Source organism: Caretta caretta, chromosome 1, assembly GCF_965140235.1.
Source record: "Caretta caretta isolate rCarCar2 chromosome 1, rCarCar1.hap1, whole genome shotgun sequence".
Taxonomy (NCBI): domain Eukaryota; kingdom Metazoa; phylum Chordata; order Testudines; family Cheloniidae; genus Caretta; species Caretta caretta.
The window spans coordinates 12731790-12755544 of record NC_134206.1 but is presented as its reverse complement, the minus strand read 5'-3'; the positions used below and the strand labels follow the sequence as shown (position 1 = coordinate 12755544).

The 23755-nt window shown below is 47.3% G+C and overlaps 1 protein-coding gene across 13 annotated transcripts in view; it reads right to left on the bottom strand.

Moving 5' to 3' along the window:
* The window catches only part of FAM168A (family with sequence similarity 168 member A), a 364217-nt gene that overhangs the window by 13826 nt on the left and 326636 nt on the right, over positions 1-23755 (bottom strand). For 6 of the 13 annotated variants that reach the window (XM_075125991.1, XM_075125994.1, XM_048839574.2 and 3 more), the window contains 3 exons: positions 18071-18196; positions 17087-17125; positions 3153-3295 (listed from right to left, as the gene is read on the bottom strand). In XM_075125991.1, the coding sequence (XP_074982092.1) occupies positions 3153-3295; positions 17087-17125; positions 18071-18196 (308 nt within the window). The remainder of the gene's footprint in view (positions 1-3152; positions 3296-17086; positions 17126-18070; positions 18197-23755) is intronic. The other 7 variants (XM_075125996.1, XM_075125998.1, XM_048839556.2 and 4 more) reach the window with 2 other exon arrangements.

The following is a 23755-nucleotide window of genomic DNA, read 5'->3' as shown; positions in this document are numbered from 1 at the left end:
ACACGCTCCCATTTCCCCACTCCCCTTGCAGAACACCTTAACAAAAACGTCCTTCTTCACTGTAAAAGGGACTGAGTACAATCCATGGATTTAATGCATGCCATACAGAGATGATTACACTTTAAGGTCAGTACATTAGTACTGAGTCACTGGATTGAATACAGCTTACAGAGGGTAAGTCTGCGTACAGAAGCAATTTGGCAGATAGGGATGTCATTGGTGTCGTGCTACAGGCTGAGTGTTGGGAGAAATGTTGTTCTTTGCATATCAGTAAGCAGGAAGAGTGGATGTAGGATAGTGGTATTCATGTGAGGATGATACACAGTTGGGAGCAGGGGGTCACAAGGCCAAGGAGAATAACAGGGGGACAGGGAGATATGTCTAAAATGGCTTATGTAAAAGTCAGCATGAAGAAATGAAATGTTAGGATGTAAAAAATGAGAAGAGAAGATGCCCCAGTTTCACTAAGTGACATACAAACACTATGGGAGGTTGTCAAGCACCAGATTTCCCAAAGTGGCTAGTAACTTTGGGTGCCCAACTTGATTTTCCGAGGGTGGGTGATAAGCACTTTCTATCAGGCCCCTTTAAGGTGACTGAAGTCAGGCCCATAAAATCACTAGTCACGTTGGAAAATCCCAGTCTGGATGCATATGTGGATGCAGTAGTACTGAATGAACATGGAGGAGTTTATTTGAGTTCCATAAAAAAAACGGGGGGGGGGGGGCGGGGGGAGTGTTTGTGTCTTGTCTACACAGGCTTTGTTCTGAAAAATGTGCCCCCAAGGCAGCTCTCCGGGAGATAGCGAGGGTGGAGGCACTAGGGTAGACAAGGTCCAAAGGTCACCAATGTGTGTGCTTCTGGGTTGGGTAGCCTCAGCCTGGCCCCATATACACTGATGCTCCCACCATTACCACCCCTCTTGGAACTGACCTGGAGCTAGCAATGGTGGGGAAGATCAGAAACAAAAGGCTAGCACACACAGCCTTGGAACTGGAGAACCTGGAAGTCAGACATGTTCTGGACGTACAGCCTGATGGGAGTGTAACCATTGACTTGGCATTTGATCAAGTCCTGTATGTCTTATACTACAAATACTGAGACATACGACTTTCCCCCATTTTTCATCTTCACCCTGCACAAATTCTTCCTCCATCCTAGCCAGCTGCTCTATTGCAGTTACAGCATTTTAGAAACCAGCAAATGGCCCCAGCTCCTTTATAGGGCAGAGTAATAAAGACCCCATTTCTACTGTAATACGTGTTGGTATTTGGTGATGGGAGAAAATCTGGAGCACTCTACAGCTCGGCAAACAGATGAGCAGCCTTGGTCTAACATACTGAAAAGAAGTTTAGCACATGTGTGCTGATAAGGTTTGTACAGCACCTAGCTGTCCCTGAGGTCCTGCCCCCTACTTACTATTACATCTTTTCTGGGGGCAGAGTGGGGTGGTCAGGGCTTCACTGCATTCAGAGAGGCCATCATTCTCCAGCCCTCTGTACTTAAAGGCCAGAAAGCAATTTGAGGAGAGGAGCTTAGACACAATGGTGACAAGCACCTTTGACAGAGAGGAGTCTCATGACAGCTGGTCAGAAAATTCCAACACTTTTTTTTTGTTGGAATTAGCCAGTTGGTTGAAATGGAAATGTTCTGAGGAGATCGTACGATTTCGACGAAGCTGCCCCAGGAAGCATGCAGGACAGTTTTCAAAATCTGCCTGGTTTCTTGACAGTTGGTCCTCCTGGCTCCTTGGATGCACACCTGGTGAACTGCCTCTGAGTCAGAGACCAGAGGGCTTCCAGGGTCCCCAGGTCACTTCATGGAAAAATTCAAAATTTAGGATTTTCGTTGTGAATTGGAACAAACCCAAATTTTGACAAAGTGAAATCCTCCACAGAACAGAATACTTTCCTTTGCCCAGCTTTGAGCCCACCAAGAACCAACAGCCCCTGTCCTGCTGCCAGCTGCTGTGATTCTGAGTAGGGTCAAGTGTTGCTCAACCGTGCTCAAAAACTACAGCAATAATAAGGCAGTGAAGAAAACCCTTTGATAGACAGATAGACCTTTAACTGGAGCTGCCCAGAAACACCCATCCCTAGTCTACAGTTGTTGGACCTCAGCAATCTTACACAAAGAGTTAAGGGATGCACCATATGCTTCATTATGGGGCACAACCAGGGTTATGGCGTGTCAGTAACACAGCAGATGGCAGCAGGAGTTAGAACATTTTACAGTCTACACTGGTCTGTTGAGAGGAGGCCATGCCACATCTTCGCTCCCTGAAGTCCCTTGTAGGAGCACAGAGGCAGCAGTGTTGTCTGGCACCCCCAGAAGAATCCGCACAGGGACTGAGGAAGCTGCCATGCTCTGATAATTGCGGAGAGCCACAGAGGAAATACACAGCCCAAGGAAAAAAGAGGAGTAAAGCCACAGCTCCCTGGAGCACGTCTAACACTGAAGCAGGGTGTGCCAGGGACTGCCGAGAAAGGCCGGTGACTGAACAAGAGACAAAGGTTTCTGGGGAAAAGGGGGGAGACTCCTTGAAAGTGAATTGTCAAGAGTTGATTTGTTGCTGCTCCTTGTGCAGCAGCATGTTGGGTTTGGTTCTTAGGGACCATTCAAACCAAAGCCTGCAAGATGCATGCAGCATTAGTGAACACCTTTAACGCTAACTAAAAGCCCCACAGGGCCAATGAGCACAAGTGGTAAAGATCTCATCCAAAAGACAGCATCCTCCAGCAGCTTAATGCTTCTTTGCATTAGAGCGGCTTGGTTTAGTACTGATCCAGAGCAGAGCGCACCACAGAGCAGTTCAATCCAATTCACTGACATGACAAGCTACACAAGTGTAAAAGACAACACCATCAGCTATCATTCAGAGGTAGGTCCACTCTGATAGGCAGCACGACCAGCATCACTTCCTCCAACACCTACAGAAGACTTTTCGTGGAGGTCTCCCATCCACATACTGACCAGGTCCAAGCTTACAGGATGTGATTTGAAGTTTGCACAGATGGTGTAGATACAAGATAGAAATAGGTGAATTAACGTAGTCTGAAACATAGTATCTTACACCAGTAATATGTTCTCAGCTATTTGGATGATACACAAGCTTTTACTGCTTTTTTTTCAGTAATTTGCTAGACACGTACCTGGGCATACAGATTCTGCTGTGGATAGGCACTTCTGATGGGGTACATAGCAGTTTGGTACGGATTTGGAGATGGAGAATAGGGAGGTGGTGCACTGTTACTCTGGGTAGGTGGGACCTTGTATGGAGTCCCAGCGGTGTACCCTGTTAAAAACAAAAACAGCCTGCATTAGTGCCATGATTTAAGCTTATGGGAGACAACAGCTGAGCAGGCTGACATAGCGCATTAGCAATTTAAACCATGCTGAGAACACCATTTTCACTCCACGTTTAGCGTGCCATAAAAGATACACAGCCACCAGTGGTCCTATGGATGCAGAAGCCACTCATTAGGAGTCTAGAGCAAATCATTGGCTCAGCATGAAGGACAATTTCCATATCAACAAAGAATTGGGGGGGGAGGGGCCTCTGAGTGATGGAACACAGTGTGATCTGCAGCTGTTTGAGCTATATGAGGCCACAATAAACCTAAATGCTCTTTGGGGTAGGGATCCTGTCTAACATCCAGCACAATGGGGCCCTGATCCTGACTGGAGCTTCAGGGTGTTACTGTGATACAGTTACTAAATAATTACAATAGGTTCCATCTCTCAATGCCATTTCTTTGGGGGCACTTGGCATGGAAAGACTGCACCAATGGTCAGGACAGCTGAGGTAAAACTACTCACTCTGAGTCAGTTTGGGAAGCAACATAGCAATGCTGGTTCCTGGCTGGAGACTGACAGATCTACTGACTGCCCAGCCACTGCTTTGGGATCACATCATCAAAATGTCAGCTGGAGGTCCGCCTCTTCCCGCTGACTGCAGGGAACAATACCCTGTTTCTGGGACCATGGTGGAGGAAGGTACATGAGCTACATATTAAAGGCATGTCTCCCTGTTATTATTAAATGTTTCTGATCCAGAAGCTTCAGCCCAGTCAGGGTCACCATTGTGCCTGGCAGAAACACAATAAATGACAGCGCTGGCCCAAAGGGTGTACAAGTCTAAAGGAGATGTTACACTGTTGACTATACACTGCTGTCCCATTAGGGGAGACATGGCTAGGGTCAGACTTTGATTTTTTTAACCACCATGTCATTTTTATTAACTTGTTTGAGTCTGGATATGATGCCATATAAGGATTTCAGAACAGTTCTCAAACGTGAACCCATTATGGGTCCTTAGAACAATACATTTCAAAACACGGGGCCAGATCACCAAATCTGGGGCCTGAAGATGTACAGTATACCTCACTGTATGAGTTCACCTCTCTGTATGGCAGCTTAAGTCCTTGTGGGATTTTTCTTTCCTTGGCTGAGGGAGAGGATGCAGATTAGTATCTGAAAAATGTGTCTGTAACATATCCACAACTGTCCAAACAGTTGAATGCTTATGAAGACACAAAAACTTATGTGGTGTCACCCTGGGAAATACCACTACTCACAGGGTTAAAAAAACCCGGCATGACTTGAGGGATTGCGTCAGAACTCAAAATGTCCTTCAAGACAATATGTATATTTCAAGTAATTTTCTCCCCAATCTGGGAGCTTTTGTCCTCTCTCATTGTCTGCTGGATGGTTACATCAGTAATATAATTGTTGGGGATTCTAGATTGCACGAGACTATTTTTAAGTGTTTATGCCACCTACGAGTGTCTGGAAAGCTTGTGATAACTCTGCTGGAGAGGAAGGGCTGAATCTCTCTTGTCCTTCCCTAGCGCTGAACCTTTCAATGTGAACAATTAAGATGTCTGAAAGCTGTTATGAACCCACTGCTCTAACCATTCATCTTCATTAAGATTTAGAAGCTCAAGGTGAACCCAGGCTGTGACTACATAGCAGTGTTTAAACCTAGCAGTACAGACAGAGATCTTATTCTGACAAGTGTGCTAATCAAACTATGCTACAGACTGTTCCCATTAGGTAACATACTCTAATCTAGGTTCACAACATGTTACTCAGAGAAAAATATCCTGTTCAACATTAGATGTTAGAGCTAGACTGTGCAAACGGAAGTGGGTTCGCACACTTCCAGCTGTAACCTGACTACTAATACTCATACATCATAACAAAAATAGCAAGCAAAGCTTTGTAGAAGCAGGGGAAGGCAAACAGCAGGGTGCAGCACAAGGTCTTCCGTGGATGATACTATATGAACCCAAATAACTGCTTAGACATTAGAGTGACGAGGAGCCTTTTAGCACCTAAAATCAACAGACTGGGCCAGAAGTTTCCATGGATGGTTTCCCGATCTGTCAAGTGATCACAGTGCTCCCTGTCTCACAGGGCAATTGAACAATGCGTACAATGGGCCCAATCGACTAAGGTCCTGAACATCTAAGAGATGCCGAACCCTCAGCTCCCACTGATTCAAGATCAGGCCTTATGTTTGCAAAGCACTTGGGAGAGCTTGGCATGAAGGATGCTACAGAAGTGCAAGAGTATGACTGCTCTTCCTGATGAGCCCCGATGCCAGAAATATGCACAATGTCCACATGAATAGTGTGCTGATTTAACTTCATGGATCGAGCTGTGTGGGTTTTTTTTTAAAAGGCATTTTATAATATAATAAAATCACCTGCAGTAGTAGGTGCTGGTGATTTCATAATTCAAATGTAGGAATAAAACACTTAGGAATCCAATGCAAATTGGAGGCCACAACTATTGTCACCTATCAACACAGCATGTGAAGTGTGCAACAATAAGTAAGAAGGGCCCAATGCTGCTTACACTGGTCTATATCTACACTGTGATTACAAACCCGCGGCTGGCCTGTGCCAGCTGACTCTGGCTTGCGGGTCTCTTTCATTGCAGTGTAGACTTCTGGGCTTGGGCTGCAGCCTGAGATCTGGGACCCTCACACCTCACCCAAGCCCAGACCTCTACGCTGCAATGAAACAGCGCTGCAAGCCTGAGTCAGCAGGCATGGACCAGCTGTGGGTTTGTAATCAGAGTAGACATACCCACTGAAGTCAAAGGCAAAGCTCTTACTGACTTCAATGGCAGGAGGAGCAAGCTCTCAATGACAACTGGCTTGCTGACGAGTCTGTATGCAGCTCTGTCTGCTCTATGCAGCTGACGCACCGTTATAATTAGCATCTATCCATGGCATAACTTATTTTTATGTTTCTAGCTGCACAGATTTGGCAGGACAAGACTGTACACTAAATAATTTGTTTTCCTTATCTTGCAACTGAAGCACTGTTGAATCCCATCAGTGTCACAATTGCCTTATTCTCCCCTTTAAGTCTGCAATTAACAGAAGCCCATTTTAAACAAAGACCTGAAATGTAAGCAGCTGCTCCTGACAAATATGGAAAAGTGCTGACTTCCAGCTAAGCTGAAGTTGCTGATTCCCCCATATATGACAGATCATAATAGGGGATTTTTGGGCTTGTTTAAGGTGACTAAACGGGTAGTGTATCTACAAAGGTCACCTTATTTCATAGGGTGTTTCTCAAATACCTTTTGTACCAGCCCTGCTCCCTGCCGTCCATTTGCATTATTGACAAAAGCAGTGAGCCAGCTCTGTTGCTATTAAGAAACACAGCCACTTGCTCCTTGTGTGCGGCTGGAGTCCAGAAAAGGGAACCTTACCCCTCCTCTTACAGAGGCAAATCCTATTTTACGCATCAAACCAGAATAACGAGGCTTGGCACAGGGCTGTCTTGAGAAAGCATGGGATGGAAACGTCTCTCCTCATGCAGCAGAGTGGTTTTGGACCCACTCCACAAACAGGACGGCATCCTCAGGGCTGCAATGGCAATTTAACACTGTTGCCCATCATTCTACCAGGTGCCGATAGCTAACTGATCTGAATAGCTGTGCATGCTCTGACCGAGCACTCCCCACGCCCCCGGGGAACAGTGAGCCCACATGGAGCTAGGTTCCACCTGGGCACATGGTGTGTAGACTCCCCCATATGGGGTGCTGCAATCCTGTCCCCTGACGCTGAACTGCATTGGTCCCACAGCCGGCAGGACCCTTCAGAGAGAGGGAGGGCCAGGAACAAAACATTTCTTCAGTAGTGCTGCAATCACTGAAGGATGAAAGACACTTCTTAAAAGAAGCATCAATTCTTTTATGTGCAGACAAACACTGGATCCAGTGGAGCTGTTAGGAAAATCAGAGTAAAATCTCCACAGGGAGGTTTATAGGTTCTGCCCTCCTTCAGAAAGAAGCCCCTCTGTCATGGACAGATGATAACAGGGTTGGGCCCAGTTTTACTAGAACCCCAGGAGAACAGCACCTACTCTGTATCTCCCCTCCTCAAGCGGTTTTTACACCCTCTGGGGATTCCCCAACCAGCCAGGTAAGTCAGCTTTCTACCTGCTTTGTCCCACCAGCATGACATAAAGCAGGAAAAATGGGGCCCATATCTGTGTTCTAGGACAGAAGTGGCTCATATGTGTCTGTCATGCTGTGTTTAACTGAGTTTAACAGTGTGTCTTGTGGTTACCTGCATATTTCAGACAGAGGTGTGGCTCACAAAGACTACTCGTCCCAGCATGCAATGCGCCACCATTGAAGCCTCAAAGGGATGCACCTGACATGACTATAGCAGTTGCAGCCTCTTGTGCTTTATGAAACTTCAGTGCAGCCCTCAAAGCTTCTGAGAAGCTACGAAGAACCCAGCTTTTGGAGGGTAAAGTCTGGGTGATCAAGGGTGGATTTCTCCATTGCCTCACTGGGAAATATCCCTTTGTAGAAAGTGCACCGCTTATCAATTCAGCATACGATCCACTAATTTTAGATCAGTGACACAATAAATCATTTTAATCTCCTGTCCATTTAAAAAAAGCAGAGACACTCCGGCTTTGTCAAATTCTGCTCTTAACAAGGATAATTAGCTGCAACCTTGGCGGTTCAGAAATACACTTTACTGAAAGCGGTGCCACATTACATTTCAACACAAGGAACACATGGTTAATTTACTATTTATAATAAATGCCAATCCTTTGTCCTATGAGCCATTCACATGTGTTCCAGAGTTAAAAAGTTGTTGGGCTGATGGGTAATGAACTAAAGAAACTTTTCAAAGAAGCAACAGTTTTTTTAGACAAATATGCGGAAGAAACATTTACACTTTCCTGGGAGAGGGGAAGAAAGCATGACTGTATCAGCCGAGTTTCCACCTGGATACTATCAACAATGGCAGGCAGACTGACTTTTCTAAATTCTGCTACTGCACACCATATATGAATTATTGACCTTAGACTACAGGAGGACTCAGCGTTGTCAATTAGTCTCAAGAGACTTGGCAATTTTTCCTCAAATGCCTCGCTCCTGGGATCACATGACAATCTCAGCTTTCCTTTTTAAAAAGAGTCAGTTTCCATCCCTTGTGGTTGCAGAGAAAAGCTGGCAAACGTGAACCTTAAAGGCTCAAACAACGAGGAGTCCTTATGGCACCTTAGAGACTAACAAATTTATTTGAACATAAGCTTTCATGGGCTAGAACCCACTTCATCAGATGCATGGAGTGGAAAATATAGGAGGAAAATCCATCATAGGACCTAACCGCATCAGCCACGCCATCAGGGACTCATTCACCTGCACATTTACCAATGTGATATATACCATCATATGCCAGCAACACCCCTCTGCCATGTACATTGGCCAAACCGGACCATCTCTATGCAAAAGAATAAATGGACACAAATCTGACATCAGGAATTATAACATGCAAAAACCAGTAGGAGAACACTTCAATTTCCCTGGTCACTCAATAACAGACCTAAAAGTGGCAATTCTTTAACAAAAAAAAAAAATTCAAAAACAAACTCCAATGTGAAACTGCAGACCTGGAATTAATTTGCAAACTGGACACCACCACATTAGGCCTGAAAGACTGGGAGTGGTTGGGTCATTACAAAACCTAAACCTAATTTCCCCCATACTAATTTCCCCCTACTGTTACTCAAACCTTCTTGTCAACTGTTTGAAATGGGCCATTATCATTACCACTACAAAAGTTATTTTTCCTCCCTTGGTATCCTACTGTTAATTGAATTGGCTCATTAGCACTGACCTCCCACTTGGTAAGGCAACTCCCATCTCTTCATGTATTTATACCTGCTCCTGTATTTTCCACTCCATGCATCTGATGAAGTAGATTCTAGCCCATGAAAGCTTATGCCCAAATAAATTTGTTAGTCTCTAAGGTGCCACAAAGACTCTTTGTTGTTTTTGTTGATACAGACTAACACGGCTACCCCTCTGAAACTTAAAGGCTCAGATACCAGAAGGGAAATAAAAATGTCCCACACATTCTTTTAAAAACCACCTGGTTTTGGAGGCCCCGACTCGCATTTTTGAATGTTCGAAGTTGGCCATATTGAAGTCTGGAAATTTGTCATATGGCAAGAGATGACACTTGCCTAACAAAAACATTCTCAACCAGCACTGGAAGCATGGATTCCAAAGACTGATTTTCTCTCTTTGAAGGAGTATGCTGAGATCTCAGTCATTTCAGTTGAAAGGCTAGACTTGGATACATATAGCAGTGGATCCTCTACCCCCATCTCTTCTCAAACTTCACTTTGATAGCAGTGTGCCCCAGCTGAGCTGGCCTCCATGCTGAGCACAAGATCCTGCCCACCCCTCTCACTTGCCATGCCAATTCTTGTGTAAAAATGCCCTTTGCCTTACAGTGTAGAACAGTAATGTAAAAAAAAAAAAAAGTAAACAAAGTTCTGAGATATATAAAGAACTACTGAAAATAGCCAGGACAGAGGAAATTATTGGATTCCTGTAAAAAAAGGATGTAAGGGTACCTGAATTCTATGTTGATTTTCTCTCTTTCAAGTTAAAGGGTTACACAGACACTTACAATGAAGGTCATGTGTATGAAGTTTTGACTGAATCATTTGTACTTAATGGTAAATTAGTGGGGGAATGCTAGAAAACCTTACAGCTGTGCTTTAAGTTCTTTTTAAGGCAGACTAATATGTCTCTATGCGCTCTAGCCTTTCGCCTCAGTACAAACTCGACTTAGGTCACAAATTGAGTTGGAGAGTATTAATATCATCCATGGAAATGTGTTCATCTCACAAAACCACCACAAAGGTCTGCATTACATTTAGTCTATGCTGAGGTGTAGCTAAGGACTAGAATAAAGAGGAGTGCTTGCAGGTCAGAATGGTAAACAGAACTGTGCAGGGGAATTGGAAAATCAGATGAACAAGAAGGTACTGCAAATGAGGACTGAGGTGTATGTGAAAAGACAGCCCCAGTGCCTGCCTCTCACTGGACTGCCTCTCATTTTTGTGAACGTTAGAAATCGTATTTATGAAGCCTGCGCAACATCAAAACCAGATAATCTAACACAGAAGACTGATGAGCTACAGCACAGTTTCAAAACAGTGGAAAAGTGGAGCCTCTTAAAAAGTGATTACACATCAAAAAATTCTGACACAATGAAAATTTAATCTGCCAATGTTCAGGACAGCAATTAATGAAGGACAAGATTTCAATGCCTTTAATATTCCATCTTATCCTCACAAGCCTAAAACAGCTTGTAGATAATAGCACACTGGATGGGACTAGCAAACAGCCTCTAAATGCTTTCTGATTCCTGCAGTTTGGAACAAACATGTTAATAAATGGCAGAATATCCATAACCTACCTTTTCTCTGACCTACAGTAATGTGTGTATGTGGGAGTAAAAACTTCTTAAAGCTAAGATGGAAGCATGGAAAGGGAATACGCAGGTACGATTTGTAAATGACAGAGTAATCCTCATCTGTTCTTTCTCTGGTAATGTGCCATAGCTCTGGCTTCGAGGGACCATTGCTAGGGATGAAGGGGGAGTTTCAAGCTATGCCTGCACTTAAAATGCTACAGTAGTACACCTGCAGCGCTACAGCTGTGCCAATGGAGCATTTCAGTGTAGACGCATACTACAGTGTTGCGAGGGGTTCTCCTAACAGCATAGTTAATCCACCTCCCAAGAGGCGGTAGCTAGGGGCTTGTCTACAGTTGAAATGCTACAGTGGCATAGCTGCATCCCTTCCATGTAGATACTACCTATGCCGATGGAAGAACCCTCTTGTTGGGGGTTAATCAAGTTAATCCACTTCCCCAAGAGGCGGTGGGTCGAATTAAGGATTCTTCCATTGACCTAGTGCTGTCCACACCAGGGGTTAGGTTGGCTTAACAACACTATTCAGGGGTGTGGATTTTTCACACACTGGGTCAACCTAAATGTAGACCAGGCCTAGAAAGACGGAAGAATTCTTCCATTGACCTGGCACCATCTACACTGGGTCTTAGGTCGGTTTAACTCGGTCTCCCAAGGGTCTGGAGAGAAGTAGCCATGCCGATGTAACTTTTCAGTGTAGACCAGCCCTCAGTCATCAGGGCCCATTCAATTCTCAGCCCTGGTCTACACTACAAACTTACGTCTGTATAATCACCCCCCTGAGTGACGTAGTTATACTGATCTAAACCCCCATGGAGAGAGTGCTATGGGAATGGGAGAATTTCCCTTGTTGACACAGCTACCTCCTCTCAAGGAGGTGGAGTGCCTCGGCCAACAGGAGAAGCTCTCTCGTCAGTGCAGGCAGCATCTTCACTAAGTGCGACAGCGGTGAAGCATCGCCACTGCAGCGCTGAGAGCGTAGCCAGGCCTCAGTCTTTGCTGACACGACCATTAAAGGTGCTAATTGTGACACTCTGAGGTCAGGTCTACACTACAGACCTGCACCAGTATAACTACATTGCTCAGCCAGAGACAACTCGTGCCTGCTGATACGAGGGGGTGGGGGGGGGGAGAAACGACACAAGGTAAAGAGGGGGCACAGGTCTGCCCCACCTCCCTGGGCCAGGGCAGCCAATCCTGCAGGCTCCTGGGGGGCTGAGGCCACAGAAGTGGGGAGCTCATGCTTCTGGGCTGGGCCTGGCCCCAGGGGACTCTCAGCACCACAATGTCTCCCCAGAGATCCCATACCCTCATGGACACCTCAGCAGGGGGAAGGACATGGGTAATGCCCCAAACTCAGGCTGAGCAGAGGCCAGGGAACTTGCTCCTGGCACCCCCTCCAGCGACCCCCACATCCTGCGCCTAGCCTGGGGCTGCCGCACTCTCCCCGACAGAGTTACCTGCGGGCAGAGGGCTCTGTCCTTCTCCTGCTGCACCTCCCCCTCTGGCACGTTTTTGGCTTTTTCCGCCCCTGTCCCTGGCAGATGGGCTCGGGCAGGGAGCGGAGTGGGCAGGATGGACCCTCTTCTCACACTAGCTGAGAATGGCCACTCAGGGTCACTGCCTCTGTGCCTGCGAGAGCCTGGCTGGGGGAGGTGGCGGTGGCCCGCCCCCTCCACTCCCCACCCAGGCTCAACTGCGGGGCACAGGGGCGGAGTAAGCCAGAACTCCTCCCCACCACCACGTTTCTGGCTCGCTTGGTCCCACTTCCTGGCAGCCAGGCCCAGGTTGGGAGCGGAGGGGGTGGGCCACCGCCGCCTCCTCAGCCAGGCTGTCTCTCAGGCAGCTGCTGCACTGCACAGAGGCAGCAACCCAAAGCGGCCACCCTAGGGTTGTCAACTTGATAATATTTAAAAAACGGGCACTCAGGCAGGAGTGCCGGAACCTCCACTGCCCCGCCTCTCCCCCGAGGGCCTGCCCCTGTCCACTCCTCTTCCCACCTCCCCACTGTCGCTCACTGTTTTTCCCCTCACACCCCTCCTGCCCAGGTCAGGAGGGATTCGCCTGCAGAGTCAAGGCTGGGAGCTGCAGCCTGCCTGCCAGGCAGGAGGCAGCCCCGTCTGAATAGGTGATGACCCAGCGGCTCCCTGCCTCCCTGCAGTAACCGTACTTTGGGTGTCCACTCAGTAGATCTGACCGGATATTGCCAGGTTCCCTTTTTGACTGAACTTTCCAGTCAAGAACGGGCACGTGGCCACCTTAGGCCACCCTCACCCAGTATGAGAAGTGGCTCTGTCCTGGGCCCGGCTGCCAGGGAGAGGGGCCGAGCAAGCCAGAAACATGTTGGGCGGGAGGCGCAGCAGGAGGAGAACAGCTCAGCACTCGCAGAAATCTGGGGATGCACATGACCCCATGTCTCCCCCCCCACGCGTCACCTCTGCGCTCCTGTGTGAAAAATCCACATCCCTGAGTGACGTTAGTTGTACCGACCTAATCCCCAGTGTAGACAGCTCTACGCTGATGGGTGAGCTTCTCCCCTCCACACAGCTGCTGCATCTTATGGAGGTGGATTAACTATGCTGAGAGGACAGCTCTCTCCCATCGGCGTAGAGCATCTTCATTAAAGAGCTACAGCAGCGCAGTGGTGCGGATGCAGCATTTTAAGAGTAGACATGCCCTGAGTAAGTTTCCCAGACCTGAAGAAGAACTCTGTGTAAGCTAGAAAGCTTGTCTCTCTCATCAACAGAAGCTCTCCAATAAAAGATATAACCTCACCCACCAAGTCTCTCTAATATCCTGGGACCAACATGGCTACAACACTGCTAATATTATACAAATTGTGGGGTGTCACTTACCCTCTAGGAAGTGGACTGAAACAACCCATTCATTTCACACAGACAATCTAACAGCCTAAAGGAAGAACCTCCTGTGTTTCCATAGCCAATGCCCTCCAGCTTAAAAGTGCCAAGAGCCAGCAGTGCTGGCTTTTACAATAAAGTGGGCCACTTTCCATGTAGCTAATGTTTTAGTTCTGCATCTAGCATCACAATTAAGGATCACAGACATTGACCTACCAAATGCTGCCAGGTCATGGTTAGCCTAGCAATGGGAACTAAACTAAAACTGGGGAAGTGAGATTGAAAAAAGCTTTAAAGTGATATTGCTAAATGCGTAATCATTTAAAAGCCCAATTAAAGCAACGACCTTTCCATTCACCTCCACATTCACATTCACCACATCAGTGGAAGGGGCAGGAACTGCTATTTTAAAGGCTGGTAGAATTCTTTAAGTACACAGCAAATCCATTTACAAAGGTTTTACTCAACAACCCCATTCTCCTCCACAATAGCATTCTCTCTGCTTTTGGCCTAGATTCTTTTAATCAGTTTAACAAAGACCTACTAGATTGTGATTAGTTGGCATCAGATCTCATTCCTGATTAAATTTATATGTGGATTTACAGGAAGTAGAAATGCTAAGTGTTGCATGTTTTTACTGCTATGATCTGTAATAACTCAAACTTGCCAGAGTTTTAGGATTCCTGATTCACTGATAATTTAGCTGTTATTTCAAAATAAAAAATAGATGACACAGTACTCTAGACAGATGTAATCTAAATCTGATGTATTTATTAATTGGAAAAAATTAAAACAGAACAATTTGTTCTAGATTGTGGATTAAAATCTTTAATCAAGTTTTAATGACGCAAGATGTTTGAGAGTTCTAGAAACAGAGTTTAGAACAGTGTTAATTTTAAAGCCTAATTGTGATCATTTTAAAGCCTAATTGTGATAATTGGGGGAGGCTAACCCCTTGCCCTGCCTCTTCCGGCTGAGGCCACACCCCTGCTCTGCTCTCAGCCCCCCGTGGCCCCAGTCGGGTTGTGTGGGGGGAGGAGGGGGAAAGAGGGGTTGAGAACTCGGTTCGGGCCACGGGGGATGAAGGGGGGCTGAGAGCTCAGCCCTGGCCTGGGTCGAGCTCTCAGCCAGGACTGCAGCAGAGACCCTGGCTGGAGCTCTGAGCTAGGAGCCATTCCCCAGTTCCACCCTTTCTCCTGCAGCCCTACCCCATTCCGCCCACAGCCCCGTCCCCATTCTGCCCCTTCCACTGCGGCCCCGCCCCCTTCTTGCTTCTTCCCCCCCCCCCACTGCTGTGGCCCCAAGACCGGAAAAGCTCTGTGCCCCTGCTGCAGCCCTGGGGTTGTGGGAGGTGGAGATTTCTGGGCCCCAAATCCAGCACTGCCCTCTCGTCCAGCAGTGCGAGGTTTGGGGAGGCTTAGCCTCCCCCAGCCTCCATTACACCACCTATGGATTTAACTATTAGCATCTTCTTGGGATGAATAAGGAAGTTTATTTATCCTTTAGTGTGTTTGGCTGCAGGCTGAGATTTTCGAAGACGACCTCTGTGTAGGCAAAATAGCTTGTCTCTAGCACCAACAGAAGTTGGTCCAGTAAAAGATATTACCTCACCCAGCTTCTCTCTCTAATATCCTGGGACCAACATGGCTGCAACACTGCTAAAAGCAGTACAGGCCACTTAGTCATCCATCTTCCATTATGATTAGTGGAAGATGTGCGGCTAAATCCCCTCTACCCTGTAAATCATAGAATCATAGAATATAAGGGTTGGAAGGGACCCCAGAAGGTCATCTAGTCCAACCCCCTGCTCGAGCAGGACCAATTCCCAGTTAAATCATCCCAGCCAGGGCTTTGTCAAGCCTGACCTTAAAAACCTCTAAGGAAGGAGATTCTACCACCTCCCTAGGTAACGCATTCCAGTGTTTCACCACCCTCTTAGTGAAAAAGTTTTTCCTAATATCCAATCTAAACCTCCCCCACTGCAGCTTGAGACCATTACTCCTCGTTCTGTCATCTGATACCATTGAGAACAGTCTAGAGCCATCCTCTTTGGAACCCCCTTTCAGGTAGTTGAAAGCAGCTATCAAATCCCCCCTCATTCTTCTCTTCTGCAGGCTAAACAATCCCAGCTCCCTCAGCCTCTCCTCATAAGTCATGTGTTCCAGACCCCTAATCATTTTTGTTGCCCTTCGCTGGACTCTCTCCAATTTATCCACATCCTTCTTGAAGTGTGGGGCCCAAAACTGGACACAGTACTCCAGATGAGGCCTCACCAATGTCGAATAGAGGGGAACGATCACGTCCCTCGATCTGCTCGCTATGCCCCTACTTATACATCCCAAAATGCCATTGGCCTTCTTGGCAACAAGGGCACACTGCTGACTCATATCCAGCTTCTCGTCCACTGTCACCCCTAGGTCCTTTTCCGCAGAACTGCTGCCTAGCCATTCGGTCCCTAGTCTGTAGCTGTGCATTGGATTCTTCCGTCCTAAGTGCAGGACTCTGCACTTATCCTTATTGAACCTCATCAGATTTCTTTTGGCCCAATCCTCCAATTTGTCTAGGTCCTTCTGTATCCTATCCCTCCCCTCCAGCGTATCTACCACTCCTCCCAGTTTAGTATCATCCGCAAATTTGCTGAGAGTGCAATCCACACCATCCTCCAGATCATTTATGAAGATATTGAACAAAACCGGCCCCAGGACCGACCCTTGGGGCACTCCACTTGATACCGGCTGCCAACTAGACATGGAGCCATTGATAACTACCCGTTGAGCCCGACAATCTAGCCAGCTTTCTACCCACCTTATAGTGCATTCATCCAGCCCATACTTCCTTAACTTGCTGACAAGAATACTGTGGGAGACCGTGTCAAAAGCTTTGCTAAAGTCAAGAAACAATACATCCACTGCTTTCCCTTCATCCACAGAACCAGTAATCTCATCATAGAAGGCGATTAGATTAGTCAGGCATGATCTTCCCTTGGTGAATCCATGCTGGATTCTCAACCTTGTAGATTCCTTGTAGAATCTCAACCTTGTAGAATCTCAACCTTGTAGATTCTGCGGTACTACAATGCATTGAATAGCAGACACATTTTTTCATATTAACTTTTAGACTGATAGAAAAAAATCCTAAACAGGCAGAATTTTCCATATCTGAGGATTTCTGTTGCTCCTACCTAAATAATATTTCACAGACAGATGTTGGGTTATCACCAAATAGAAAAACCAGATGTATTCACTACTGTCCTTCTATATCAGTACAGAGCTGTGCAGCCACTTCAGAGGTAAAGAGCAGTGACTTTTGGGGGCTGATTGTGGACCACGTATGGCTTGCATTTAAAATGGCAATTGTTGCATGAGCTTTTAGTATGCACAGTATAACTTTAAAATTGCCTAGTTAATTAAAGGATTTGCACTGGAACAAAGGTACCCTCGTGACAAATACATACATTGACCGTAGTTGAAGTGTGTAGTGGAAAACTGTTGCCCTGCAAGTTGAAACAAAACAAAACAGGAAACTTATCAACAGAAGGATACATAGCCATCAGTTGGGGTATTGTGATAACTGGGGCTTAGTAAGCCTAACAGCGGGAAAGTCGATGGGAAAGTCCTACTGAGAGTTTCACTGGAATCCCTGGAAAATCATCTTTATTTTGGGATTACCAGCTTCTGTTGCCTTCTTGAATGAAAGATGAAGTGACCCTCTCTTCTCCTGGATTCCGCTCTACACAAACTATTTTGCTTAATTACTGTGTGTATATGCATGTGTTCTGTTGCTTATTACCAAAGTAGAATTCATTATTTGACCAGAGAGATTCCAAGTACAGTAATCTGGCCAAACCTGTACTAAATAGATTTCTGCACATTAAAGAGGAGGGGCATCATACACTAAAGTATTTATATAATATCTGAAAATGATTTCAATTTTTCTCAGTGATCAAGGATACAATTTAAACATAGAGGCTTTCCTACTCAACCCCATATTTATCTCTTTTTAATTAACACAAGTAGGCACAAATATTTTCCTTCTTGGCATATTTTTTATGGATGCAAATTTATTTGGGGCAGTGATATTTAGCTTGTCTTCAGGACAAGAAGGCATTCAGAGATTAGTAGGATTTAAGTCCAGAAGGGACCATTATGATCACCTTAATGTGACCCCCTGCTATAGAATTTCAGCCAATAATTCCTGCAGTGGAAGGGAATTGTTCTTCCCAACTACGTATGTAAATGCTATTGAGCCCAGTATTATTAATAATCATTTACTTCTTTTGGCTCCCAATACCCAAAGCAGCCTTAACAGACACAAAGTTAACCAATACATTGCCAACAGACCAAATGTCCCACATAAACCCCCAAGCCACTGGAGAGAGAGAGGAGTTAAACAGAAGCAAAACAACAAAGCAAAACCCCAGAAGAAAAGATGTATTTACTGAATGCTGCAGATGAAGCTTGGTAAGTTCTGTTCTCAGTCCCAGTGTCCACTGGGAGGTGAAAGGTACCCTCTGTGGCACAAGAGGAGGATGTCTGTGGCCAGGCCTGCTTCATCAGAAGTGTAGCTTGAGTGAAGACAGAAGAAAAGGTGTTATACAGCAACGAACAGTGGAATGTCAATGACAGTGACAACACGGTATCCCTTTCTTGATAGTGAAATTAAAACTGTCACTTTTTTAAAGGAAAAAAAACCCAGGAATTTCATATCATGATTTGTCACGTTTCCTGAGGCTAACGGATACGGAAAACCAGAAAATTACCTATCAAGGATTGATGGTCTCTTAAGGAGAGAGCATGGAAGTAGTTTTTTGGGCGGGGGGGTGGGGGGGGGGTGAAGGAGGACGGGCAGGCCTCTGCAAACTGCCAGGCAAGGAATTTGCTGCCCACATCCCCATACACAGCCCCATTGCCTGACTGGAGCTGCCTGCCTCCCCAAATATAGAAGTCAAACTATGCCTATGGGTGAGAGACCTACACAGATCTACATATTAGGCATATGGTCTTGCAGGGATAATCCCAGGGATTTTCAAGGCAGCATCAGCAGGCTAAGGCCGTATATACAGCCCCCAGCCATCCTCTTCTTTTTGAGCAATACTGACAATATGTATCTAGAAAGCATCAGACTCCAGCTCTCGAGAAGAGGTGCGGGAGAGAATGTGAACTCATGTGAGAGGACTGCCAGGGCTGAGGAGAAAGCCAGTCTGCAGATAAAGGACGGGTTGGGAGTCAGTAGAGCTAAGTTTTATGCCTGGCTTTGGCACTACTTCCTGTGTGACCTCACACAAGTCACAACTGCTCCGTGCTTCAGTTTCCTCATCTGTAAAATGGAAAGGTTAATTCTCGCCTACCTCACAGCTAGTGATTCATAGTGTTAGCCAGACGCTCATACGGCAGGTGCTATGGAGTATGAGATAGAATTAATTGTGCCTATCAGAAGGTAGAGGGGATTGGCAGTTCCTCAGTACCCTGTTTAGACTGGCTTTGGCTATAGAACATATTATGCCCTTTGGAAACAGGGTTCAGTTCAAACAATAGCTTTTGGTAGATCACCTTGTAACTTGGAAGGTGATCATAGAATCATAGAATATCAGGGTTGGAAGAGACCTCAGGAGGTCATCTAGTCCAACCCCCTGCTCAAAAGCAGGACCCATCCCCAATTAAATCATCCCAGCCAGGGCTTTGTCAAGCCTGACCTTAAAAACTTCTAAGGAAGGAGATTCCACCACCTCCCTAGGCAACGCATTCCAGTGTTTCACCACCCTCCTAGTGAAAAAGTTTTTCCTAATATCCAACCTAAACCTCCCCCATTGCAACTTGAGACCATTACTCCTTGTCCTGTCCTCTTCCACCACTGAGAATAGTGTAGAACCATCCTCTCTGGAACCACCTCTCAGGTAGTTGAAAGCAGCTATCAAATCCCCCCTCATTCTTCTCTTCTGCAGACTAAACAATCCCAGTTTCCTCAGCCTCTCCTCATAACTCATGTGTTCCAGACCCCTAATCATTTTTGTTGCCCTTCGCTGGACTCTCTCCAATTTATCCACATCCTTCTTGTAGTGTGGGGCCCAAAACTGGACACAGTACTCCAGATGAGGCCTCACCAATGTCGAATAGAGGGGGACGATCACATCCCTCGATCTGCTCGCTATGCCCCTACTTATACATCCCAAAATGCCATTGGCCTTCTTGGCAACAAGGGCACACTGCTGGCTCATATCCAGCTTCTCGTCCACTGTCACCCCTAGGTCCTTTTCCGCAGAACTGCTGCCTAGCCATTCGGTCCCTAGTCTGTAGCTGTGCAGTGGGTTCTTCCGTCCTAAGTGCAGGACCCTGCACTTATCCTTATTGAACCTCATCAGATTTCTTTTGCCCCAATCCTCCAATTTGTCTAGGTCCCTCTGTATCCTATCCCTGCCCTCCAGCGTATCTACCACTCCTCCCAGTTTAGATCATCATCGTCCGTACAAAGTCAAAGTCAGAAGAGTTGCAAAACCCCCCAAACAGATCAAAGCTTGAGGCACTGCATGATTCGGGAGGGGTGATGATGTTTGGTTAATATGGCTGTCTTGAAGCTCTTGAGTGGAAACCCCCTAAGGTTGCCTGCCATCACTGATACACCTCTAACAAAATGAGCTTTTATGACCTTCAAGTAACAGACTCCAAAAACACTGAGAAAAAACCACAAATCCACTTAGACATGGTTCTTAGACACCAGAGAACTAACAGTTATGTCTCTGATAATAAGAAACAAATAGTTGGATTGACTTTGACTTTCAAGAGTGGCATTACCACTCCAGACAGAGCTCCTGAGAGCTATTCAGATCTACTCCATGGAGCATGGCCTTACTGGGATTTGTATGAAAGGCAGAGAAAATACTGGCAAGATATGGACAGCTTATCATGCCAATACAAGTGTTATTGAATTGAACTGAAAATTGAAAGACAAAAATTCAGAACACTTTGGAAAGAATTTCCATGTTCATTTTTTTCATGTGTTTGTATCTACTTAGGTCCCAAAGTCTTTGTTCTCAGATGAAAACAGGGCTTTGGAGCGGAGCCCGGAGCTGGAGCGCAGAGCAGCTCCGGAGCAGTGGAGCTGCAGGTTTTTGCCTGGAGCTGGAGTGGAGCCGGAGCACAGCTCCAAAGCCCTGCATGAAAAGGACATTAGAAAACATGCAAAGCAAGCTGATAAGGACTACCACTGGCTTTGATCTTAAAGAGTCTTTTATACTGCAATCAAGTGCATTGTCAACTGTGACAAAACGGCAGTCACTAAACCAGGGGCTTTCTGGCAGCACATCAAGAACAGCGAGGTTAGCTCATCAATACGAAAGCTTCCTGCAAGCTGAGCTCTGCAGTAGGTACATGCTGTACCCTGAGCTTGTTATTCAAAGGTTTAACAGGTCTCCTTTTTCTTTGACAGTATGGAGCCCTCAAATTTTTTTGTTGCATATTAGCAGTGGTGAGCACTGGTTCGCTAGAACCGGTTGTTAAATTTAGAAGCCCTTTTAGAACCGGTTGTTCTGCGAGGGACAACCGGTTCTAAAAGGGCTTCTAAATTTAACCGGCCAAAAGTGGCGCCTTAGGCGCCGACTCCATGGGTGCTCCAGCCCTGGAGCACCCAAGGGGAAAATTTAGTGGGTGCAGAGCACCCATCGGCAGCTCCCCTCCCCACCCCTGGCTCACCTCTGCTCCGCCTCCTCTCCTGAATGCGCCGCCCCGCTCTGCTTCTCTGCCCCCCACCCCAGGCTTCCTGTGAATCAGCTGTTTGCGCGGGAAGCTGGGGCAGGCTGAGAAGCAGGCCGCGGCTTCCCACTCAGGCCCAGGGGGGCGGAGGTGAGCTGGGGGGGGCGGGGTGAGGAGGGCCGCCCGCGCCGCAGCAGGTAACCCGGGGGGGGGGGGTGCAGGGGAACTGCTCCCCACCCCAGCTCATCTCCGCCACCCTTGGCCTGAGCGGGAAGCTGCCGCCTGCTTCTCAGCCCTCCCTGGCTTCCCGCCGAACAGCTGATTCGTGGGAAGCCAGGGGAGGGGGCGGAGAAGCGGAGCGGGGTGGTGGGTTCAAGGGAGGAGGAGGAGTGGAGGTGAGGTGAGCTGGGGCCGGGCGCGGGGAGCTGCTGGTGGGTGCTCTGCACCCACCAAATTTTCCCCGTGGGTGCTCCAGCCCCGGAGCACCCAGTGAGTCGGCGCCTAAGGCTCCACTTTTGATGTGATCAGTGGGGGGAGCGGCTGCTCCCCCTGCTCCCCCCCAGCTACGCTCTCCCGCCCCTACGAGCCAGAGGGACCTGCTGGATGCTTCCTGGGAGCTGCCCCAGGTAAGCACTGCTGGGACTCCCCACCTCGCCCCCCGGCAGGTGCCTCTGGCTCTTAGGGGTGGGCTGGGCACCCACTACGGTGGCCCACAAGACCCTCCTGCCCGGTTCTGGGGGCAGTCAGGGGACAGGGGAGGGGGGTGGATTGGGTTGGGGGGGGCAGCAAGGAACGCGGGGGGTTGGATGGGGCAGGAGTCCCGGGGGGCGGGGGTGGGCAACGACCCCCTCGTGGGGTGAGGAGGGAACCCGTTGTTAAGATTTTGGCAGCTCATCACTGCATATTAGTATTAAACACTGATACCTACTGTCCAATACTCACCCTTCTGGGCCCAGTGTAAATTTGGGTACCATACGATTCATGGGTAGCCAGTTAAATTGGGCATTTTGGCTGGCATTTTCAAACGGGCCTGAGGGAGTGCCCAATTCCCAGCTTAACTGCTTTAGGGCCTTTGAAAATACCAACCGTTGCTCACACCTCATATTCTAGTAGAGGGTGGGTCAGTACTAGAACTTGCTGCAAATGAGTTATAGAAACTGGAACTCTCTAAGTCAGACAGCACAACAGAGGGCTTCCAATATTTAGGAAGTTTGAATTGTTACAAATGTCCTCCATTTAATTCTTATTTAAAAAAATCCACAAAAACAAACAATTTTTGTGAATTCCTTGTTAGGTGCTAGGATGACTTGACACACCAGTTATGGACCAAACTATTTGATCCGCCTCATTTCAGGGGCCAAGGTGTGTGAGAAAAACATGCTCTGGATCCAAGTAATCAGAGCTGGTGAGACTGGAAATCCAGTGTGATCAGCTACGACCTTGTCCATCATCAGTGGAACAAGTCAGTGGACACAAGAACTGCGTCTCCTACAGTCGGCTATTGTCTCCATTGACAAAGTTCCCTCTCTGTCTTCTCATATAGAACACTGGGAGTTTCCTATGTGGGCTTGTAGTGAAGAAAGAAATTTGGATTCTGATCCCTCCCATACTTGAAGATCTGATCGCTGCGTTGTGAGCCTTTGACCATTCCTGAGTGCTTGTGAGGGACTGAGGATTTCCATATCTATTGCTTATTCCTGCATGGCACCCAGCAGTGTGAATGTCATATTAGAGACTGCCTAATGCCCGATGTTAAAGGTTACAAAATCCCTTTTGTTGACTGTTTGCACTTACACTTTTATTCTCCAGACCTGAAGCCTGCTCTCATCTCCAAGACCCTGACATGTTATCTGCATTTCTGGAAAGACCAATTATCTTAGGGGTAGAATCAAATCGTTGTGGGTGACCCCCCCCCCAGCCCCCTGGCCAGTTTCAATGGATTAATGGTTCAAATTATTTGGATTGAGCAGTTTGGAAGTTTGCATCTTGGCCTTGTGCAGTTTGTTCTTAAATCACTAACCCTCACAGAATACATGGCTTAGAGCAGAGGTGGGCAAACTACGGTCCGCGGGATCGTCCAGCCCAGCCCCTGAGCTCCTGGCCTGGGAGGCTAGCCTCCGGCCCTCCCCTGCTGTCCCCCCGCCCCCTCAGCCATGCTGCCGCATGGGCAGCGCTCTGGGCGGCGGGCCTGTGCTCTGATGCAGGGCAGCACGGCAGCGTGTCTGTCTCAAGCGTGGCTCCCAGACATGCTGCTCTGAGCGGCATGGTAAGGGGGCCAGGGGGTCGGATAAGGGGCAGAGGGTTCTGGGGGGCAGTCAGGGAGCAGGGGGCGGTTGGACAGGGGGTGGAGACCTGGGGGGGGTTGTTAGGGGCGGGGGTCCCAGGAGGGGGCGGTCAGGATACAGGGAACAGGGGGCAGTTGGATAGGGCAGAGGTTC